This window comes from Gorilla gorilla, chromosome 13 (genome assembly GCF_029281585.2).
Source record: "Gorilla gorilla gorilla isolate KB3781 chromosome 13, NHGRI_mGorGor1-v2.1_pri, whole genome shotgun sequence".
NCBI classification, from domain to species: Eukaryota; Metazoa; Chordata; class Mammalia; order Primates; family Hominidae; genus Gorilla; species Gorilla gorilla.
The window spans coordinates 129,530,116-129,546,754 of record NC_073237.2 but is presented as its reverse complement, the minus strand read 5'-3'; the positions used below and the strand labels follow the sequence as shown (position 1 = coordinate 129,546,754).

The following is a 16,639-nucleotide window of genomic DNA, read 5'->3' as shown; positions in this document are numbered from 1 at the left end:
CTAGACCGTGCGCCAATGCTAGACCGTGCGCTAATGCTAGATTGTGAGCTAATGCTAGACCGTGCGCCAATGCTAGACCGTGCGCCAATGCTAGACCGTGCGCCAATGCTAGACCGTGCGTCAATGCTAGACCGTGGGCCAGTGCTAGACCGTGCGCCAGTGCTAGACCGTGCGCCAGTGCTAGACCGTGCACCAGTGCTAGACCGTGCGCCAGTGCTAGACCGTGCGCTAATGCTAGATTGTGAGCTAATGCTAGACCGTGCGCTAATGCTAGACCGTGCGCTAATGCTAGACCATGCCCTTTTTGTCCAACCGTGTTTCTACACAGTTGTCCATGCTTCAGTCATGCCTATCCGATTATCCAATGAAGCCTCCATAAAAGGCCCAAGAGGACAGGGTTTAGGGAGCTTCTGGATGGCTGAACACATAGAGGCTCCCAGAGGGTGGGCGTCCGGGGAGGGCTGGAGGCTTCGCACCCCTTCCCCCATACCTCGCCCTACACATTCCTTCATCTGTATGCTTTGTAATATCTTTTATAATAAACCAGTAAACATGTTTCCCTGAGTTCTGTGAGCTGCTCTAGCAAATTAATTGAACCCAAAGAGGAGGCTCTGGGAACTCCAGTTTGCAGCTGGTGAGTCAGAAGCTCTGGAAGCCCAGATTTGTTTGTTTGTTTTTTTTTGTTTGTTTTGGAGATGGAGTCACTCTATCACCCCGGCTGGAGTGCAATGGTGTGATCTCAGCTCACTGCAACCTCTGCCTCCCAGGTTCAAGCGATTCTCCTTGGAAACCCAGATTTGTGATGGCGTCAGTGGGCAGTGGGGGAGGGGGCAGTCTTGTGGGACTGAGATCTCAACCCGGGAGATCTGATGCTACCTCCAGGTAGACAGCGTCAAAATCAAATTGAATTAGAGGACACCCAACTGGTGTCTGTTGCCTGGTGTGTGGGAAACCCCCACACGCTGGACCATAGAAGTCTTCTGTGTTGACTGTTGAATGAGGGAAGAGAAAAAGCCCTTAGAGAGAGAGAGAGAGAGAGAGAGAGAGAGAGAGAGAGAGAGAGAGAGAGTGTGTGTATGTGTGTGTTTTCCACTCAAGGAGCTTTGGGGGAAATGGCTGCACACTTCGTAGGTGAGATATGCTATCTAACTCATTATCTTATTTCATTGTCCTGATGCAGGCGGAGGCTGGATTTTCATCTTTCCACCATTTCTGAAGCGTGGCCCCTTCTGCTCTCAGGGGAGCCTGCTGAACATGTGTTCTTCTGGGCATCCCTGGGGTCAAGGTCTAGGTGTGGCTTCCAGCACAGCCAAGAAGCTCCTCTCCCGGGTGCTGGGGGCCCAGGAACCAGCCCTGGGATCCCTCCTCCGAGCCTAGCTGGCTGGTTTCAGTTAGTGCTTGGACTGGCTCCCCTGGGACAGGGTGCGGTGGGTTCTGCTTGTATCCAGGCCAGGCCTTAGCTAGTGCAGGATGGTGGGCTTGGATCAGAGACTGGCTCCTGGATGCCGCTGGGTTCTGGGTGGGCCAGCTGTATGGATGTGAATGCACTTGTCCTCCTGAACCACCAGGTCAAAGAGGAACACAGTGCAGGGAGCCCCAGAGGAGCAGGGCTGGCCCAGAGTCCACCCAGCCCTGGAGTCTTTAAACCCCACCTTTTTGGGGCAGTGATACATTGTTCTGATAATACAGATGTAGAACCCCAGTGTATCAAACCCGGGACAGAGCTGCTCAGGGTGGAGCTGGGATGAGGTCTGGACTCCCTACCCCCAACCCAGACACACAGACACATTTCAGGAGCCTCCTCCCCGACACCCCATTCCTAGGCCTCTGAGAGGCCCAGCTTGAAAAGCACTAAAGGAAGCTGTCACTGCGATGCATAGTGGGAAAAACTGAGGCTTTGTCCGAGATCAGCCAGCAAAGCAGGGGCAGAACCTTGGGTGATGAGCTGAGACTTGGGGTCTGTCCTCAGGACCCTCCTGCTGCTGCCCACCCCCAGGTTCCAAGGCCAATGGGAACCAAAATCAATGTCTGGGTCCAAACTGAGCTTTGCAGAGATGCCTGATGGCCACTCAGGAGAGCACTGGCTCTTGTTCCAGACAGAAGCTTCTCCTAAAGTGAGGAGAGTGAGGCCCACACGGGGGGCCATGGGGCCTGCCTCCACCCCACCCAGTCCCTCCACCCCAGCTCCATGGCCAGGGAAGCTCTGCAGACTCTCCCCACCTCCCCTTAGAGATTAAAGGTCCGGGGTGTTCTGCCACCCCTGCTCACCTGAGTTCCCAGACTTGACCATGAACTCCCTTATTTCTGGGAAACACTCTGGAGCATTCTCTGGCATCCCAGAGGTAGGGCCCAGCTGGGGATCAATTACAGAGGGTCTGTGCATGGTGGGGAGCCCAAGGGCCTCCCTTGCCTTTGATTATTTTATTTTTAAGTCATGGAGGTCTCTCTTGTCTGAGCCAAGGGGTCTCAGCCCAGCTCTGCCGCTAACCAGAAGGGGGACTTTAGCCAGTCCCCTACGAGAGGACATTTCCCTGTTCCCTTCATGAATGCAAACCTCAGCCCTCCAGGATTACCAGTGGGAAGACAGGTCACTTCTTTGTGTGCTTCAGAAGATCAAGACCAATTTACGGAGAAACCGAGAGATGAGTCCTCACAAGCCCATTTTCCAGATGAAAAGCTGAGGCCCAGTGAGGGGAATGGTCACAGAGGGACACTGGATAGCCTAGGAGTTCGGACCAAGAGTCCTACATCCCCTCCACCGCCGACCCCACCCAGGCTGGCCCTGAGCTGCTGCACAAGAACTTGCGCGTGACCTCCCAATCCCAGCTGCTGCCCTCGCTGAGCTTGGACCACGTGCCTGAGACCTGTCTTTCCTCATTTAAACCCTGCTCAGGGTGAGGGGGGGGCTCCACACCGGCGGGGAACGTGCTTGTTCACCGTGTGTTCTTAGCCTCTAGAACAGAGTCTCAGGCACAGGAGGCAATTCACATTTATTGAATAAATAGATGAATGAATCAGTGTCATCCTCCCAACAGCCCCTTGAAGCAGGTACTCTTATTTGACAGAGGAGGAACCTGAGACACAAACAAGTCTTGGTTTCATTCATTCCTTCACTCATTCATGCATCCAGCACCCCTGTTGTGTGCAGACACCTGGAATATGACAGTGAACCCCAGACACCATCCCTGTCCTGAGAGCTCACAGCGCAAAAGCAGGGACAGCATCTCACCCACAGCTAGCAGTGGAAGTGCCAATCTGGGTCCCGGCTTCAGTGGCCCACCATCTCCTCAAAAGATAAGTAAGGCCAGGCACGGTGGCTCACACCTGTAATCCCAGCACTTTGGGAGGCCGAGGTGGGTGGATCACCTGAGGTCAGGAGTTCGAGACCAGCCTAGCCAACATGGTGAAACCCCGTCTCTACTTAAAAATATATAAAAATCAGCCAGATGTTGTAATCCCAGCCACTCAGGAGGCTGAGGCAGGAGAATTGCTTGAACTGGGAGGCAGAGGTTGAACTGGGAGGCAGTGAGCCGAGATTGTGCCACTGCAGTCCAGCCTGGGCGACAGAGCAAGACTCCATCTCAAAAGATCACGCCACTGCACTCCAGCCCAGGTGACAGAGCGAGACTCCATTAAAAAAAAAAAAAAAAAAGTTAAGTAAAACATAAATTTTATTTATTTACTTATTTTTGAGACATAGTCTCACTCTGGCACCCTTACTCCAGCCTCATAGCTTGCTATGTTACCCAGGCTGCTCTTGAACTCCTGGGCTCACGTGATCCTCTCACCCTGGCCTCCCAAAGTGCTGGGATTACAGGCTTGAGCCACCATGCTCAGCCTTAAGTAATATTTAATAAGAGTTTTCTTTAAGTCATATATAGAGAGACAGACAGAAAAACAGAGACAGAGACAGAACTGGAAGGCTAGCAGTGACTCTTCTCCCCACTGCTCTTCTCCCACTCTGCCTGGCTTGGATTTGTTCTTTCTGGTTCCCTTGAACACTGCAAGTCTCTGCCTACATTCCTATTTCAGCCCACTTAACTCCCCAATGAGAAAGATGCCCACATGCACCTACAGTGTTTTCTCCCATCTTCCTTTTACCTCCCTTGCCTTTGATTATTATATTTTTAAGTCATGGAGGTCTCTCTTGTCTTTCTTTACCTTTGTACCCAGCCCCCTCCAGGCCAGTGCTGTCTTTAGGCCACATTTTTTCTCCTCTGGGGGTGCAGCGGGGAGGGATGGAGAGACTGCTGGATGGGCCAAGGGAGGGCTGCGGCCATTAGGCACAGCCATAGGGCTAGGTCGGCCCTGTCTTGCTCACCTTAAAGCTGTATTAGAAAACAATTCCCAGAGAGGCATCAGTGTCTGGAAGGCAGACCAGGGAACTTTGCAAACATAAACTGAGTAAGGAAAATGAATCAGCAGATCCCAGACCAGGTCCCAGGGAGCTAGTGTTTGCAGCGAAAAGGTGGAAGCATGACCTTTTGAACAGCACTCACCAGCTCCCAGGGCCGGTGCCAGGCTCCTGCCAACTGAGAAAACAGGCCCTGCCTTACAGGAACCCCAAGGTGCTCTACAGAAACCCCAAGGACACAGGTAATCATCACACCCCTGAGGGGCCTGGGAGGCTGTGCCCAGGCACCAGGCAGGGCTGGGTTTCCAACTTCCAGCTGCACTGTGACCTGGAGCACACCCATAACCTCTCTGAGCCCGGCTCTGGCTGGGTCCCACCCCCCACCCCTTTGGTCACTCTCTCTTTTATTTTCCCTTAGGGCCCCTTCATTTCACCTTACTGTCCCTCCCCTCTCGCACCCTTCCTAGGAGAGGCTTCTGCTACGAAAACTTTCTACCCCATGCACTGGCCGACCTCTGTTGAGCTGCAAGAGGGTCTCTCCTGGGGTCCCAGAGTCCCTGGGGTGGAAAAGAGTAGCCCTTCGTGGAAGGGATAATGCAACCCCGACAGGCCGTGGGAAGAAAGTGTGGCCAGTCCCATTTCACAGAAGAGAACACGGAGGCTCCGGGTAATTCTGGGAGCCACTCACTTGTGTCCCCTCGCTGGGTAGGGGCGCCTGGCTCAGAGGCCCCGAGCAAAGAAGGACAGATCCTAAACCGGACAGCAAGCTGCGTCCAGCTGGTTCTCCCTTTCCGTGACTGCTTCAAAGCTCTTATAAACAAGGTAAGGTTTTCCCCACAAATCGCTTCATTTCTCCACCCACACCCTACCATGGCCCCGGACCTGCGGTTCTTGGCCCCCCGAGCTGGGCCCGCTGCATCCTAGGCAGAGTTCTAGGCGGCTAGCGGAAGCCAGGCCCAGGGGTCAGCTCCAGGCGCTCGGTCCCCCGGGATCCTGCTCCCAGGCCGCAGGGAAGGGGCTCTCGGACCGCAGGGGCGGGGCCTGCGGTAGGTGGGCGGGGCTGCGGCTCCCTCTTTCCTGTCTGGCTTCTCTTTTCTGTCCTCTTTCCTGTCTGTCTTCCTCTTTTCTGTCTGGCCCGCGGCCCCGCTGCCTGCCCTGCTCCAAGCTCTACCTGCGCCGCCGATCGCCCGGGTATCGCGGGGGCCCAGGCCAGCTGAGTCCGTTTTCTGCGCCGGGGTGGCGCCCCTCCAACCGTCCTAACGCCGGTCCGGCAGCAAGGAGTAAGTCTGCACCCCGCAGGGACAGTCGCGCTCCCTTGGCCCCACCCAGTCCCTGCCACGCAAGGGGCCAAGGAGGAGGGCCCTGAGCCCGGGAGGTGCGCATCTCGGACCCAGGGTCCCGGGTCCCGACCACGGGCTGGGGCCGGCGGCGCTCGGGACTGGGCTCTGCGTTCCCGGGAGGCGGGGGCGAGACGGGGCTTGGAGGCCCGGGTGGGGAAACTGAGGCCCCAGAGGAAGAGAGAGGGAGAGGGCTTGCCGGACACTCCCGAGTGGCAGCGGCCTAATCCCCAGGTCCCCGGCTCTCCGCTCACTGTGGCCCGGGCTGCGCCCAGCGTTTTACAGCCGTCCCCGCGTGTCCTCCCCCCGGGCGCCGCGTGCCGCCCCCCATCCACTGAGGCCGGGAGCAGGGGATGACTGGCCCAAGGTCAACGAGCCAGCGAGTTGAGGCGCGTTCCCATCGTTCCGTGGAGAACCCGGGCCCTGCCTCCCAGAGAGGTGGACAGCGGCCACCTCGCTCCCCTCGGGGAATCCTGGGCGCCCCTTCCCGCGCATCCTGCGCTGGGACTGCATGTGTCCTCGCTGTGCCTCGGTGCTTGATTTCCAGCGGACGGTGGACTGGCCCATGCGCCCCTCCCGGCGGCCTCGGCTCACCTCTGACAATGGACCTAGTGAGGGAGACGCGGGAGCCAAGGCAGGGGTCCGCCTTTGCGGCCTCGGCGAAGTCGGTCCCAGCCCCTCTCCCAAAGGACAGCTGGAAGCAACAGCTGAGCACCGAGCCACTGCCACCGTGCGCCTCCCAGAGCTGCCAGAGCTGAGCCCGGGGTCCAGCGGGACCTAGAGTCCACATGACCCCAGTGGGTGACCGAGGGGAGGGCAGGGCGGCAGGGCTGCAGGGCTGGGGTCACCGTCTCCCCATAAAGGGCATTCCTGGCCCGGTGCAGTGGCTCAAGCCTGTCATCCCAGCACTTTGGGAGGCCGAGGCGGGTGGATCACCTGAGGTCAGGACACCAGCCTGACCAACATGGAGAAACCTCTTCTCTACTAAAAATACAAAAATTAGCTGGGCATGGTGGCTTATGCCTGTAATCCCAGCTACTCAAGAGGCTGAGACAAGAGAATCGCTTGAACCCAAGAGAAGAGGTTGCAGTGAATGGAGATTGCGCCACTGCACTCCAGCCCGGTTGACAAGAATGAAACTCCATCTCAAAAAAACAAAAGTGTTCCTTTGCAGGTGTTCCTGGGACCTCAGAGACCAGGCTCAGAGCCTGACATCCCTGCGAGGGGACAGCCTCATCCGCCCAGGCCGGTGGGGGTTTCTACAAGTGCCCAGGCTCAGGTGCAGCCCCCAGCAATGCATCGCCGGAGACTGGCCCTGGGTCTGGGGTTCTGCCTGTTGGCGGGCACAAGCCTCAGTGTCCTATGGTGAGTCTGCCCCACGGAGCTCTCCCTGTCTCTGTCCCCACCCAGGACTCCCCCTGTCTCTGCAGATCAACCCCAAAACCTTGATCTCCTCATAGGATTCCAGATCCCACCAACCCCTCCTGACTCACCTGTTCTCCAACCCCAGCCCCAGTAAGACCCAACTAGTGTCTCTGGCTTCTGAATTCTGCCTTGTACTGGCCTCCTGGCCTTTGACTTGCTCTTTTCTCTGCCTGGATCATCCTTCAAACAATGTTGATGGGGAATCCCCGTTCACGCTCCCAAATTCACCCTCTGTTTCTGTCCTTCCATGAAGTTCCTGGGGCTGCCCCTCACCCTGCTGTTTGTGTGGGGGGCCTGGCATCAAGAATATACACTCCCTAGGAATGAATGACTCTATGGGTGAATGAATGACTGCATGGCAGGCCCTGTGACACATGCCAGGAATACCAGCAGGCTTTGTCCTCCAAGGTCAGCCAGACCTACAGAATGACAGGGGACCTGGCCTCCTAATGCACTGTGGGAGACCTGCACTCCCAATGATGTGCATGAGGTGTGTTTTCAGCCTCTGGTGCAGAGTGGATCAACAGATTTTTTTTTTTTTTTTTATTCACAGGGTGTATCTTGAGAACTGGCTGCCAGTCTCCTATGTCCCCTATTATCTCCCCTGCCCAGAGATCTTGTAAGTATGGGTGTGGCTAAGAGAACTGGGAGCCCTGAGGGCTGCTCACAGCTGGGGAGACAGGAGAGTATTTAAGTTCACTTCATCTGCCGGTTCCTGATTCCTAAGTTCATGTTTCTGATAAATGCAATAGTATTTATGTAATTTAAGGGCTGTGACAAGCGTGAAGTGAAATTCCCATTTCGGTCTTCCAGCATCCTTGCAGCCCTCTGCATGGTCTGACTGTCCACATGTTGCACAGCTGTGAGCCTTGCTTGCTGTGTCTGGCCACTGAGAACACAGAGTGCAATGATGCCCATAAACAGCCTGCTGTTGCTCCCGGTGACCAGCAGGGGTTGTGTTCAGTGCTTTTAGGACTTGACCTTGTTGCTCAATTTTGTGTTCCATGGATTCAAGGAACAAATGAACATGTGACCAAAGTCCTCCTCACCTAAGGAGTTTTTTTTTTTTTTTTTTGAGTCAGAGTCTCACTCTGTCACCCTGGCTGGAGTGCAGTGGCACGATCTTGGCTCACAGCAACCTCCACCTCCCCAGTTCAAGAGATTCTCCTGTCTCAGCCTCCCAAGTAGCTGGGATTACAGGCACCCGCCACCATACCTGGCTAATTTTTGTATTTTTATTTGAGATGGCGTTTCACCATGTTGGCCAGGCTGGTCTCAAACTCCTGACCTCAAGTGTTCCACCTGCCTCAGCCTCCCAAAGTGCTGAGATTACAGGCATGAGCTACTGCATCAGTCCGGTCACCATCATCTTATTCCACCCAGGGACTGACACATAATTTTTGAGCCCCTCTCTCTTTCCCACCACCAATTGCTCTCGGGATTTAGGTTGCTCCCAATTTCCCAGGGCTCTCAATTAGTTTGTGATGAGCAGCATAACCCCTTTTCCATTTCAAAGATCATTTTGTTCAGATATGTTCCCTTAGTGGCCGGAGGATGTGGATAGGTTCTGATCCAACTCATTGGGTTATTTCCAGAAGGACCACAGCACATCAGTCACTCATTCATGTGCCCTGCCCAAGCAGTACCCAGCAAAGCCACCGTGTAGTACACCTGGGCTACTGCTGGGAATACCAGAGGTTATGAAAACAAAAATGAACCTACCTTGCTGATTGGGAGAGGGAAAATGCTATCCTCTTTGGTATAAATTTTATTTATTTATTATTATTATTATTATTATTATTATTATTATTATTATATTGAGATAGAGTCTCCCTTTGCCACCCAGGCTGGAGTACAGTGGCGTGATCTCAGCTCATTGCAACCTCCACCTCCCAGGTTCAAGCAATTGTCATGCCTCAGCCACCTGAATAGCTGGGATTACAGGCACACCAGCTAATTTTTGTATTTTTAGTAGAAACAGCATTTCATCATGTTGGCCAGGTTGGTCTTTGCCCCCTTCGGCCAGGCTTCGCCCCCCATCGGCCTCCCAAAGTGCTGGGATTAAAGGCGTGAACCACCACCCCTGGCCTTAATTTTTTATTTTTATTTTTATTATTACTAGCGAGACTCTCATTTCCCTACGTCTTCCCGTTAATTGAAATTTTTCTTGTGTGAAGTGCTCCTTCCCCACCTTCTCTGTTTGGTCCATTTGTGGGTTCTCTATCATCACTCTTGGCTGAGTATACCTACAACTTTTTTTTTTCTTTCCAGTTTGTCTATCTGGTGTGTGTGTGTGGCGGGGGGAGATAAGGTCTGGCTCTGTTGCCCAGGCTGGAGTGCAGTGGCACGATCACAGCTCACTACAGCCTTGACCTCCTGGGCTCAAGTGATCCTCACACTTCAGCCTTCTGAGTAGCTAGGACCACAGGTACTCACCACCACACCTCCTAGCTAATTTTTTTTATTTGTTTGTAGAGACAGGGTCTCACTGTGTTGCCCAGGCTGGTCTGGAACTCCTGGCCTCAAGGGGTCGTCCCAACTCGCCCCTGCCGGGATTGCGAGCATGAGCCACCACACTGGCCTGCTTTTGTATTCTTGTGTGTAACTCTTCACTGCAGCCGGAGTGTGTCTGGGCTTGTGGAGAGAAAAGAGGAGCTCGCTGCCAGGGAGGCGCAGAATGCTGGGCTGTTTGGTACCCCTTCTAACTCCTGACCGCTTCTTGGAATCCCAGGGCTTTCTGAGCACGGCCCTGAAACATGCTTTCTTGTAGGAAACTAGGGCAGAGGGCCAATTTGACGAACTGACTTTAAAAAATTGTTGATTCAAGAGTAGCAACTTGGCTGGGTGTAGCGGCTTATGCCTGTAATCCCAGCACTTTGGGAGGCTGAGGCTGGTGGATCACTTGAGCTCAGGAGTTCGAGACCAGCCTGGCCAACATGATGAAACCCCGTCTCTAATAAAAATACAAAAATCGGCGGGGTGTGATGGCACACACCTGTAGTCCCAGCTACTTGGGAGGCTGAGGCAGGAGAATCACTTGATCCCAGGAGGCTGAGGTTACAGTGAGCCAAGATCACACCACTGCACTCCAGCTGGGATGACAAGGTTACTGAGACTCCATCTAAAAAAAGAAAAAAAAAAAAGTAGCTACTAATCACAAAAGGACAAAAACTTTATTATTCCACTTATAGGAAGTACTTTCCATACTCAAGTTCATAGAGGCAGAAGTAGAATTATGGTTCCCAGGGGCTGGGGGAGGGGCAACGGCAAGCTGTTGTTTAATGAGGACCGAGCTTCCTTTTGGGATGATGAAAAAGTTCTGGACACAAATGTTGGATGGTTGCATGACAATGTGAATGTACCTAATGCCACTGAATTGTACACTTAAAGATGGCTAAAGTAGTAGATCTTGTGTTTTGTATACTTTACCACAAATAAAAGAGCATAGCCTAGAGGGGGGAAGAGTTCAAGGAGACTTCAGCCACCCCATCATAGACGACGTATTGAAACTCACAGGGGACCAGGCAAGGCAGCTCATGCCTGTAATCCCAGCACTTTGGGAAGCCAAGACAGGCAGATCACTTGAGCTCAGGAGTTTAAGACCAGCCTGGGCAACATGGTGAAACCCAGTCTGTACAAAAAATATTAATACAAAAACAGCTGGGTGTGGTGGTGGGCACCTGTGGTCCCAGCTCCTCAGGGGGCTGGTGTGGGAGGACCGCTTGAGCTCAGGCGGTCAAGGCTGCAGTTAGCCGAGACTGTGCCACTGCACTCCAGCCTGGGCAACACAGATAGACCCCACCTCAAAAAAGAAAAGAAAGAAAGAAAAGAAACGTACAAGGACCTGGCAGACTACTGTGTCATCAGTGGGTGGGATCCTTATGAGCTTCTGCCTGGGGACAGTCAGCCTCGGGCCTTTTGTTGCTGCTGCTGGCTGGGTGGCCTTTTCCTTTTTTTTTGAGATGCAGTCTTGCTCTGTCGCCAGGCTGGTGTGCGGTGGTGGGATCTCGGCTCACTGCACCCTCAGCCTCCCGGGTTCAAGCGATTCTCCTCCCTCAGCCTCCCAAGTAGCTGGGACTACAGGTGCCCACCACCACGCCCAGCTAATTTTTGTATTTTTAGTAGAAATGGGGTTTCACCATGTTGCCCAGGATGGTCCCGATCTCTTGACCTTGTGATCCGCCCGCCTTGGCCTCCCAAAGCGCTGGGATTACAGGCATGAGCCACCGCGCCCGGCCGGTCTTTCCCTTCTCTGCACCTCGCTTCCACCTGCTGGAAACACTCTAAGTGGATGGTTTTATTGTCCCCATTTTGTGGACGAGGAAACTAAAGTTCACAGGGTCAACTGTCTGGCTCCAGGTCCCTGGGCCAGTTAGTGGCAGAGCCAGAGGTGAGCCCAGGGGTCTGACCCTGCAGCCCTGGCACCCCCTTCATGGACCCCCTTCTTTCTTCTCCATCCAGTTTGACCTTGAAACTGACCATGGAGGCTGCCTGCCAAGACTTGCCCAGGATCCCTCACCTTACTGAGCACTTGCTCCATGCTGGACATGGTCAAGAGCCCCTCACGCACCTTGTGTAATTCTCACCACATCGCTAAGGCTAAGGATGGTTTTGCCCATTTTGCAGATGCAGAGAAATGGCAGTCAGTGTTCCACTAGAGAAACAGAACCAGTAAGAGGTAGGAAGGTAGACAGATGGCCAACATACCTAGGAAAATTGACTTATGTGATGGTGAGGCTGGCTAAGCAGCTGAAACTCAGATAGGAGCGGACACCACAGCCCACAGGTGAAGTTCTTTTTTTTTTTTTTTGAGACAGGGTCTCACTTTGTGGGTGGCCCAGGCTGGAGTGCGGTAGTGTGATTACAGCTCACTACAACCTCCACCTCCTGGGCTCAAACCATCCTCCAGCCTCCCAAGTAGCCAGGACCACAGGTGCACACCACCATACCCAGCTACTTTTTGTTGTTTTTGTAGAGACAAGGTCTTGCCATGTTGCCCAGGCTGGTCTTGAACTACTGCGCTCAAGCGCTTTGCCCGCGTTGGGCCCCCAAAGTGCTGGGACTACAGGTGTGAGCCACCTGGGCTGGCCACCAGTTCTGTTCTTAAGGCCTTTCAACCGATTGGATCGGTCCCAGCCAGGTTGTCTAGGATACTCTCTTTTACGTAAAATCAACTGATATAGAATGTTAATCACATCTACAAAATACTTTCACAGACCAGCCTGGGCGACATAGCAAGACCCCATCTCTACAAAATTTTAAAAAATCAGCCGGGGGTGGTAATGAGTGCCTGGCAGGTCCAGCTACTCAGGAGGCTAAGGCAGGAGGATTGCCTACAACTGACCATTACAGTGGGCTCAGGTTAATTAGCTATTAGCTCACCCGAGGTCCCAGTCACCAGGCCTTTGCAGCTTTTCTTCCTTTTTTTTTTTTTTTTTTTTTTTTTTGAGACGGAATCTTGCTCTGTCACACAGGCTGGAGTGCAATGGTGCGATCTCGGCTCACTGCAACCTCTGCCTCCTGGGTTCAAGCAATTCTCCTGCCTCAGCCTCCCGAGTAGCTGGGATTACAGGCGCCCGCCACCACGCCCAGCTAATTTTTGTATTTTTAGTAGAGACGAGGTTTCACCATCTTGGTCAGGCTGGTCTTGAACTCCTGGCCTTGTGATCCACCTGCCTCGGCCTCCCAAAGTGCTGGGATTACAGGCGTGAGCCACCGCGCCTGGCCCTTTGCAGGTTTTCAAATCTTCTTTCCGACAACGAGAGCGACATGGTTGGAAAAGCATCAGCCTCGGGAGCAAGTGGCACTGGGTTCGAATCACTGCCCTGCCACTTACTCTCTCAGTGACCCTGGACAGATCACTTCTGTAGGGGTCCCCAGCTCCTCTGTAGAGTCGCGTGGGGCTGTGGGGGAAGGTCAGAGGGAGACTGCATGGACCCTGGGTGCCCGCCCGCAGGGGCCTCTGACTCCTCCTTCTTCCTGTGCTGAGTGTCTCTGTACCCAGCCCCATGATGATGGCTCTTTCTTGCCTCTACCACCAGCAACATGAAGCTGCACTACAAGAGGGAGAAGCCACTCCAGCCCGTGGTATGGTAAGGAGACTGGCATTTCCTCTTTTGTGGCCGTGAGGGTGGTGGCTCTTCTCCACCACTGGTCCTTCTTGGTTGCAGGTCACAGTACCCCCAGCCCAAGCTGCTGGAGCACAGGTAGGTGTCATGGAGAGGCCTGATGGGGGCGGGGGGAAGGGACAAAAGAGCTCTGATTTATAAGGTGGGGTAGTGGAGGTGCTAACATCAGGGTAGCCTTGGGGCCCAGAGAGTTAGGGACTGTGGAAAGACACAGGGCTGGGAGTCAGGGACCTGGGCTGTGTGACCCTGGGCAGCGTACCCAACTGCTCTGAGCTTTTTCTGTGCAGGTGGATAATAGTGCCTAGCTCACTGGGGTTTGGAGGAGCAGATGAGAGGTATTGTAACATCTGCACCGTGCTTGCACTCAGGAGGTGCCCAGGCCATTGTTCATAACAACGTGGTCTTGCCCTTTTTAATGACCCTCATTTATTAGGGGCTTGGCACACATGAATAATGCCAGGCTTCTCCTTGGTGTGCGTTAACTCCTGGTACTCCCAACCCTGCTGGGAGGTGGCTATCATTATCCCCACTTTCCATATGAGGAAAGGGAGGCCCAGAGATGGGGACGAAGCTGCCCCGGGTCACACAGTGTGAGAGCCAGGGCCGGGATGAGACTTAGGCTTTCACAGGGGAGGGTCTCAGTGCCCACGGCCCCCCTGCTGCCAGGCCCACACAGCTGCTGACACTCACACCCTGGTTGGCGCCCATCGTCTCCGAGGGAACCTTCAACCCAGAGCTTCTGCAGCACATCTACCAGCCACTGAACCTGACCACTGGGGTCACGGTGTTTGCCGTGGGGAAGTGAGTAGTGGGCTGGGGAAGGGGAGGGAGTTCTCCCTGAGCCACGGGAGTTTATAGTTGGGAAGAGACCAGACCAGACGTGCACACAGGACCCTGCTGGGCACCCGGGAGTCTCGGAACCAGGTGCCAAGCAGATAGAAAGTACAGTGTAGGGTGCGATAGTGGGATGGGGGCTTCCTGGAGTAGGGGATCTGGCTCTAGCATAGACAGGATGCAGAGTCCAGGTGAGGGGACAGCAGGAGCCTTTGTCAGGAGGCCCCCTTGCCCCTCCCTGTTTCATCTAGACCCCTCCTCTGCCCTCGTCTCTCCCATGACCCCACCTGGCCTTCCTTTAGGAGCTGCCGCTTGGCAGCCTCCCTCTGGGCCTCTGGGACTCCTTCCTGGAACTTCCTGGGGCCCTAAAGCATGGCCAGATGATGAACGGTCCACCTAGGGTCAGGTGACCCCCTTGTCCAATGAGTTTTGGCCTGGGGGCAGGGCTGTGTCAACCACACCCCCCTCCATGCCCCCAGCATCTAGCTCAACTTGCCTTCCCTTGATTCGTCCACTTACCTGCTTCTGCACTACTTTCTTCTCTGTGATCCTCAATGTTCCTGCCTATAAAATGGGCATGCTTATGCAGATCAAAGATCATAAGAATTCTTAGAACGTCGCTGGGCACTTAGAAATTGCTCAGTAAAAGTTCACCTGGCCTAGGAGCATAAGAATCTCTACCAGGAACATGCTTACAACAGCCATAAGAGGCTGGTACTAGCATTTTGGGAATTGGACAAATGAGGACCCAGAGGGCCAGAGCAGAGTGACATCTTGAGATGGGGAGCTGGTAAGTGGACCCCAGCCTGGCTGACCCCAGCACACAGTGGGGACCCTGGCAGGCTGCTGGTGTAGCAGTGGGTGACCGGGTGATCATCACTAGGTACACTCATTTCATCCAGTCCTTCCTGGAGTCAGCCGAGGAGTTCTTCATGCGTGGGTACCGGGTGCACTACTACATCTTCACTGACAACCCTGCAGCCGTTCCCGGGGTCCCGCTGGGTCCCCACCGGCTCCTCAGCTCCATCCCCATCCAGGGTCACTCCCACTGGGAGGAGACATCCATGCGCCGGATGGAGACCGTCAGCCAGCACATTGCTAAGAGGGCTCACCAGGAGGTGGACTACCTCTTCTGCCTTGATGTGGACATGGTGTTTCGGAACCCGTGGGGCCCTGAGACCTTGGGAGACCTGGTGGCTGCCATTCACCCAAGCTACTACGCCGTTCCCCGCCAGCAGTTCCCCTATGAGCGCAGGCGTGTTTCCACTGCCTTTGTGGCAGACAGCGAAGGGGACTTCTATTATGGTGGGGCAGTCTTCGGGGGGCAGGTGGCCAGGGTATATGAGTTTACTAGGGGCTGCCACATGACCATCCTGGCGGACAAGGCCAATGGCATCATGGCAGCCTGGCGGGAGGAAAGCCACCTGAACCGTCGCTTCATCTCAAACAAGCCGTCCAAGGTGCTGTCCCCCGAGTACCTCTGGGACGACAGGAAGCCCCAGCCACCCAGCCTGAAGCTGATCCGCTTTTCTACACTGGACAAGGATATCAGCTGCCTGAGGAGCTGACCACAGAGCTGGGGGTTGCCATGGATAGGGACCCAAAGACCTGCAGCCACCAGTGCTTCACGAGCGTGCAGACCAGCCCTGTCCCGCCTCCCTGTCAGTCAGGCGAATTCAACCGGAAAAGGGACGTGGAAAGGCCACTGTGAACTGCAGAGGGCTGTGCACACAGTAGCACACAAGATCTCACAGTAATGCGGCATAGGAACGATGAGACGGGGAGGGGAGGTGCAGTTACAAAGGCAGGGCCCGGCAGGCTTGCCACGTTCTGCAGCCGTGCTTTGAGGGGCAGGCTCTGAAGCCTCAGCCCGACTCAGAGTGCCTGAACCCTGCCGTGCCAGTCCCCCGTTTATTGCATATTGCCCTTAACGTAGCATTTCTAATACCCTGGTGTGAAGGCGCCCTAGACCCCTTTTCTCTGGTCACAGGGGTCCTGGGTCCCTTGATGTCTCCAAACCACATGTAGCCAGTTCCTCACTCAGGCCCCCAGAGTGAGCCTTTGAAATGGAGCAGGTCTAGGCTCCCTCAGTTTCCTGCACCCCAAAGTGAGCCGCACTCTCAGGGGACTAGCCACCTCCTTCTTAAGAGGGTTTGGGGCAGTTTATAATAAAGGGGGCGTGTGCTCGACCCTAGCTAGGGTGATTTTTTTTGTTTTGTTTTGTTTTGTTTTGTTTGAGACCGAGTTTCGCTCTTGTCACCCAGGCTGGAGTTCAGTGGTGTGATCTTGGCTCACTGCAACCTCTGCCTCCCAGGTTCAAGCGATTCTTCTGCCTCAGACTCCCAAGTAGCTGGGATTACAGGCGCCCGCCACACCCAGTTAATTTTTGTATTTTTAGTAGAGACAGGGTTTCACCATGTTGGCCAGGCTTGTCTCAAACTCCTGGCCTCAAGTGATCCACCTGCCTCGACCTCCCAAAGTACTGGGATTACAGGTGTGAGCCACTGTGCCCGGCCACTAAGGTGGTTTTTACCTGCAGATCCAGCCTGCCTGTGTCCCCA

General features: G+C 54.5%; 1 protein-coding gene across 14 annotated transcripts; it reads left to right on the top strand.

The window, feature by feature from the left end:
• Window positions 1-5,422: 5,422 nt before the first annotated feature.
• Window positions 5,423-16,272, top strand: GBGT1 (globoside alpha-1,3-N-acetylgalactosaminyltransferase 1 (FORS blood group)). 14 transcript variants are annotated; one of them, XM_063696834.1, is made up of 8 exons: window positions 5,423-5,634; window positions 6,866-7,056; window positions 7,670-7,735; window positions 11,578-11,691; window positions 13,158-13,203; window positions 13,287-13,322; window positions 13,911-14,045; window positions 14,981-16,272. In XM_063696834.1, the coding sequence occupies exons 2-8, from the start codon at window positions 6,986-6,988 to the stop codon at window positions 15,644-15,646; spliced, it is 1,134 nt and encodes a 377-aa protein (XP_063552904.1). In that variant the 5' UTR covers window positions 5,423-5,634; window positions 6,866-6,985; the 3' UTR covers window positions 15,647-16,272. The 14 variants fall into 14 exon arrangements, with proteins under 14 accessions (XP_063552904.1, XP_063552903.1, XP_063552901.1 ...); XM_063696833.1 differs by having other exon boundaries at window positions 13,158-13,208; window positions 14,962-16,272; XM_063696831.1 differs by having other exon boundaries at window positions 13,158-13,208; window positions 13,874-14,045.
• Window positions 16,273-16,639: the final 367 nt, after the last annotated feature.

Coding starts and splice junctions, on each gene's coding strand:
- GBGT1 (XM_063696831.1), top strand. CDS start 6,986: ATGCATCGCCGGAGACTGGCCCTGGGTCTGGGGTTCTGCCTGTTGGCG. Junction 7,057..7,669: donor ACAAGCCTCAGTGTCCTATG/GTGAGTCTGCCC, acceptor TTTTATTCACAG/GGTGTATCTTGAGAACTGGC. Junction 13,323..13,873: donor CCCAAGCTGCTGGAGCACAG/GTAGGTGTCATG, acceptor AGGCTTTCACAG/GGGAGGGTCTCAGTGCCCAC.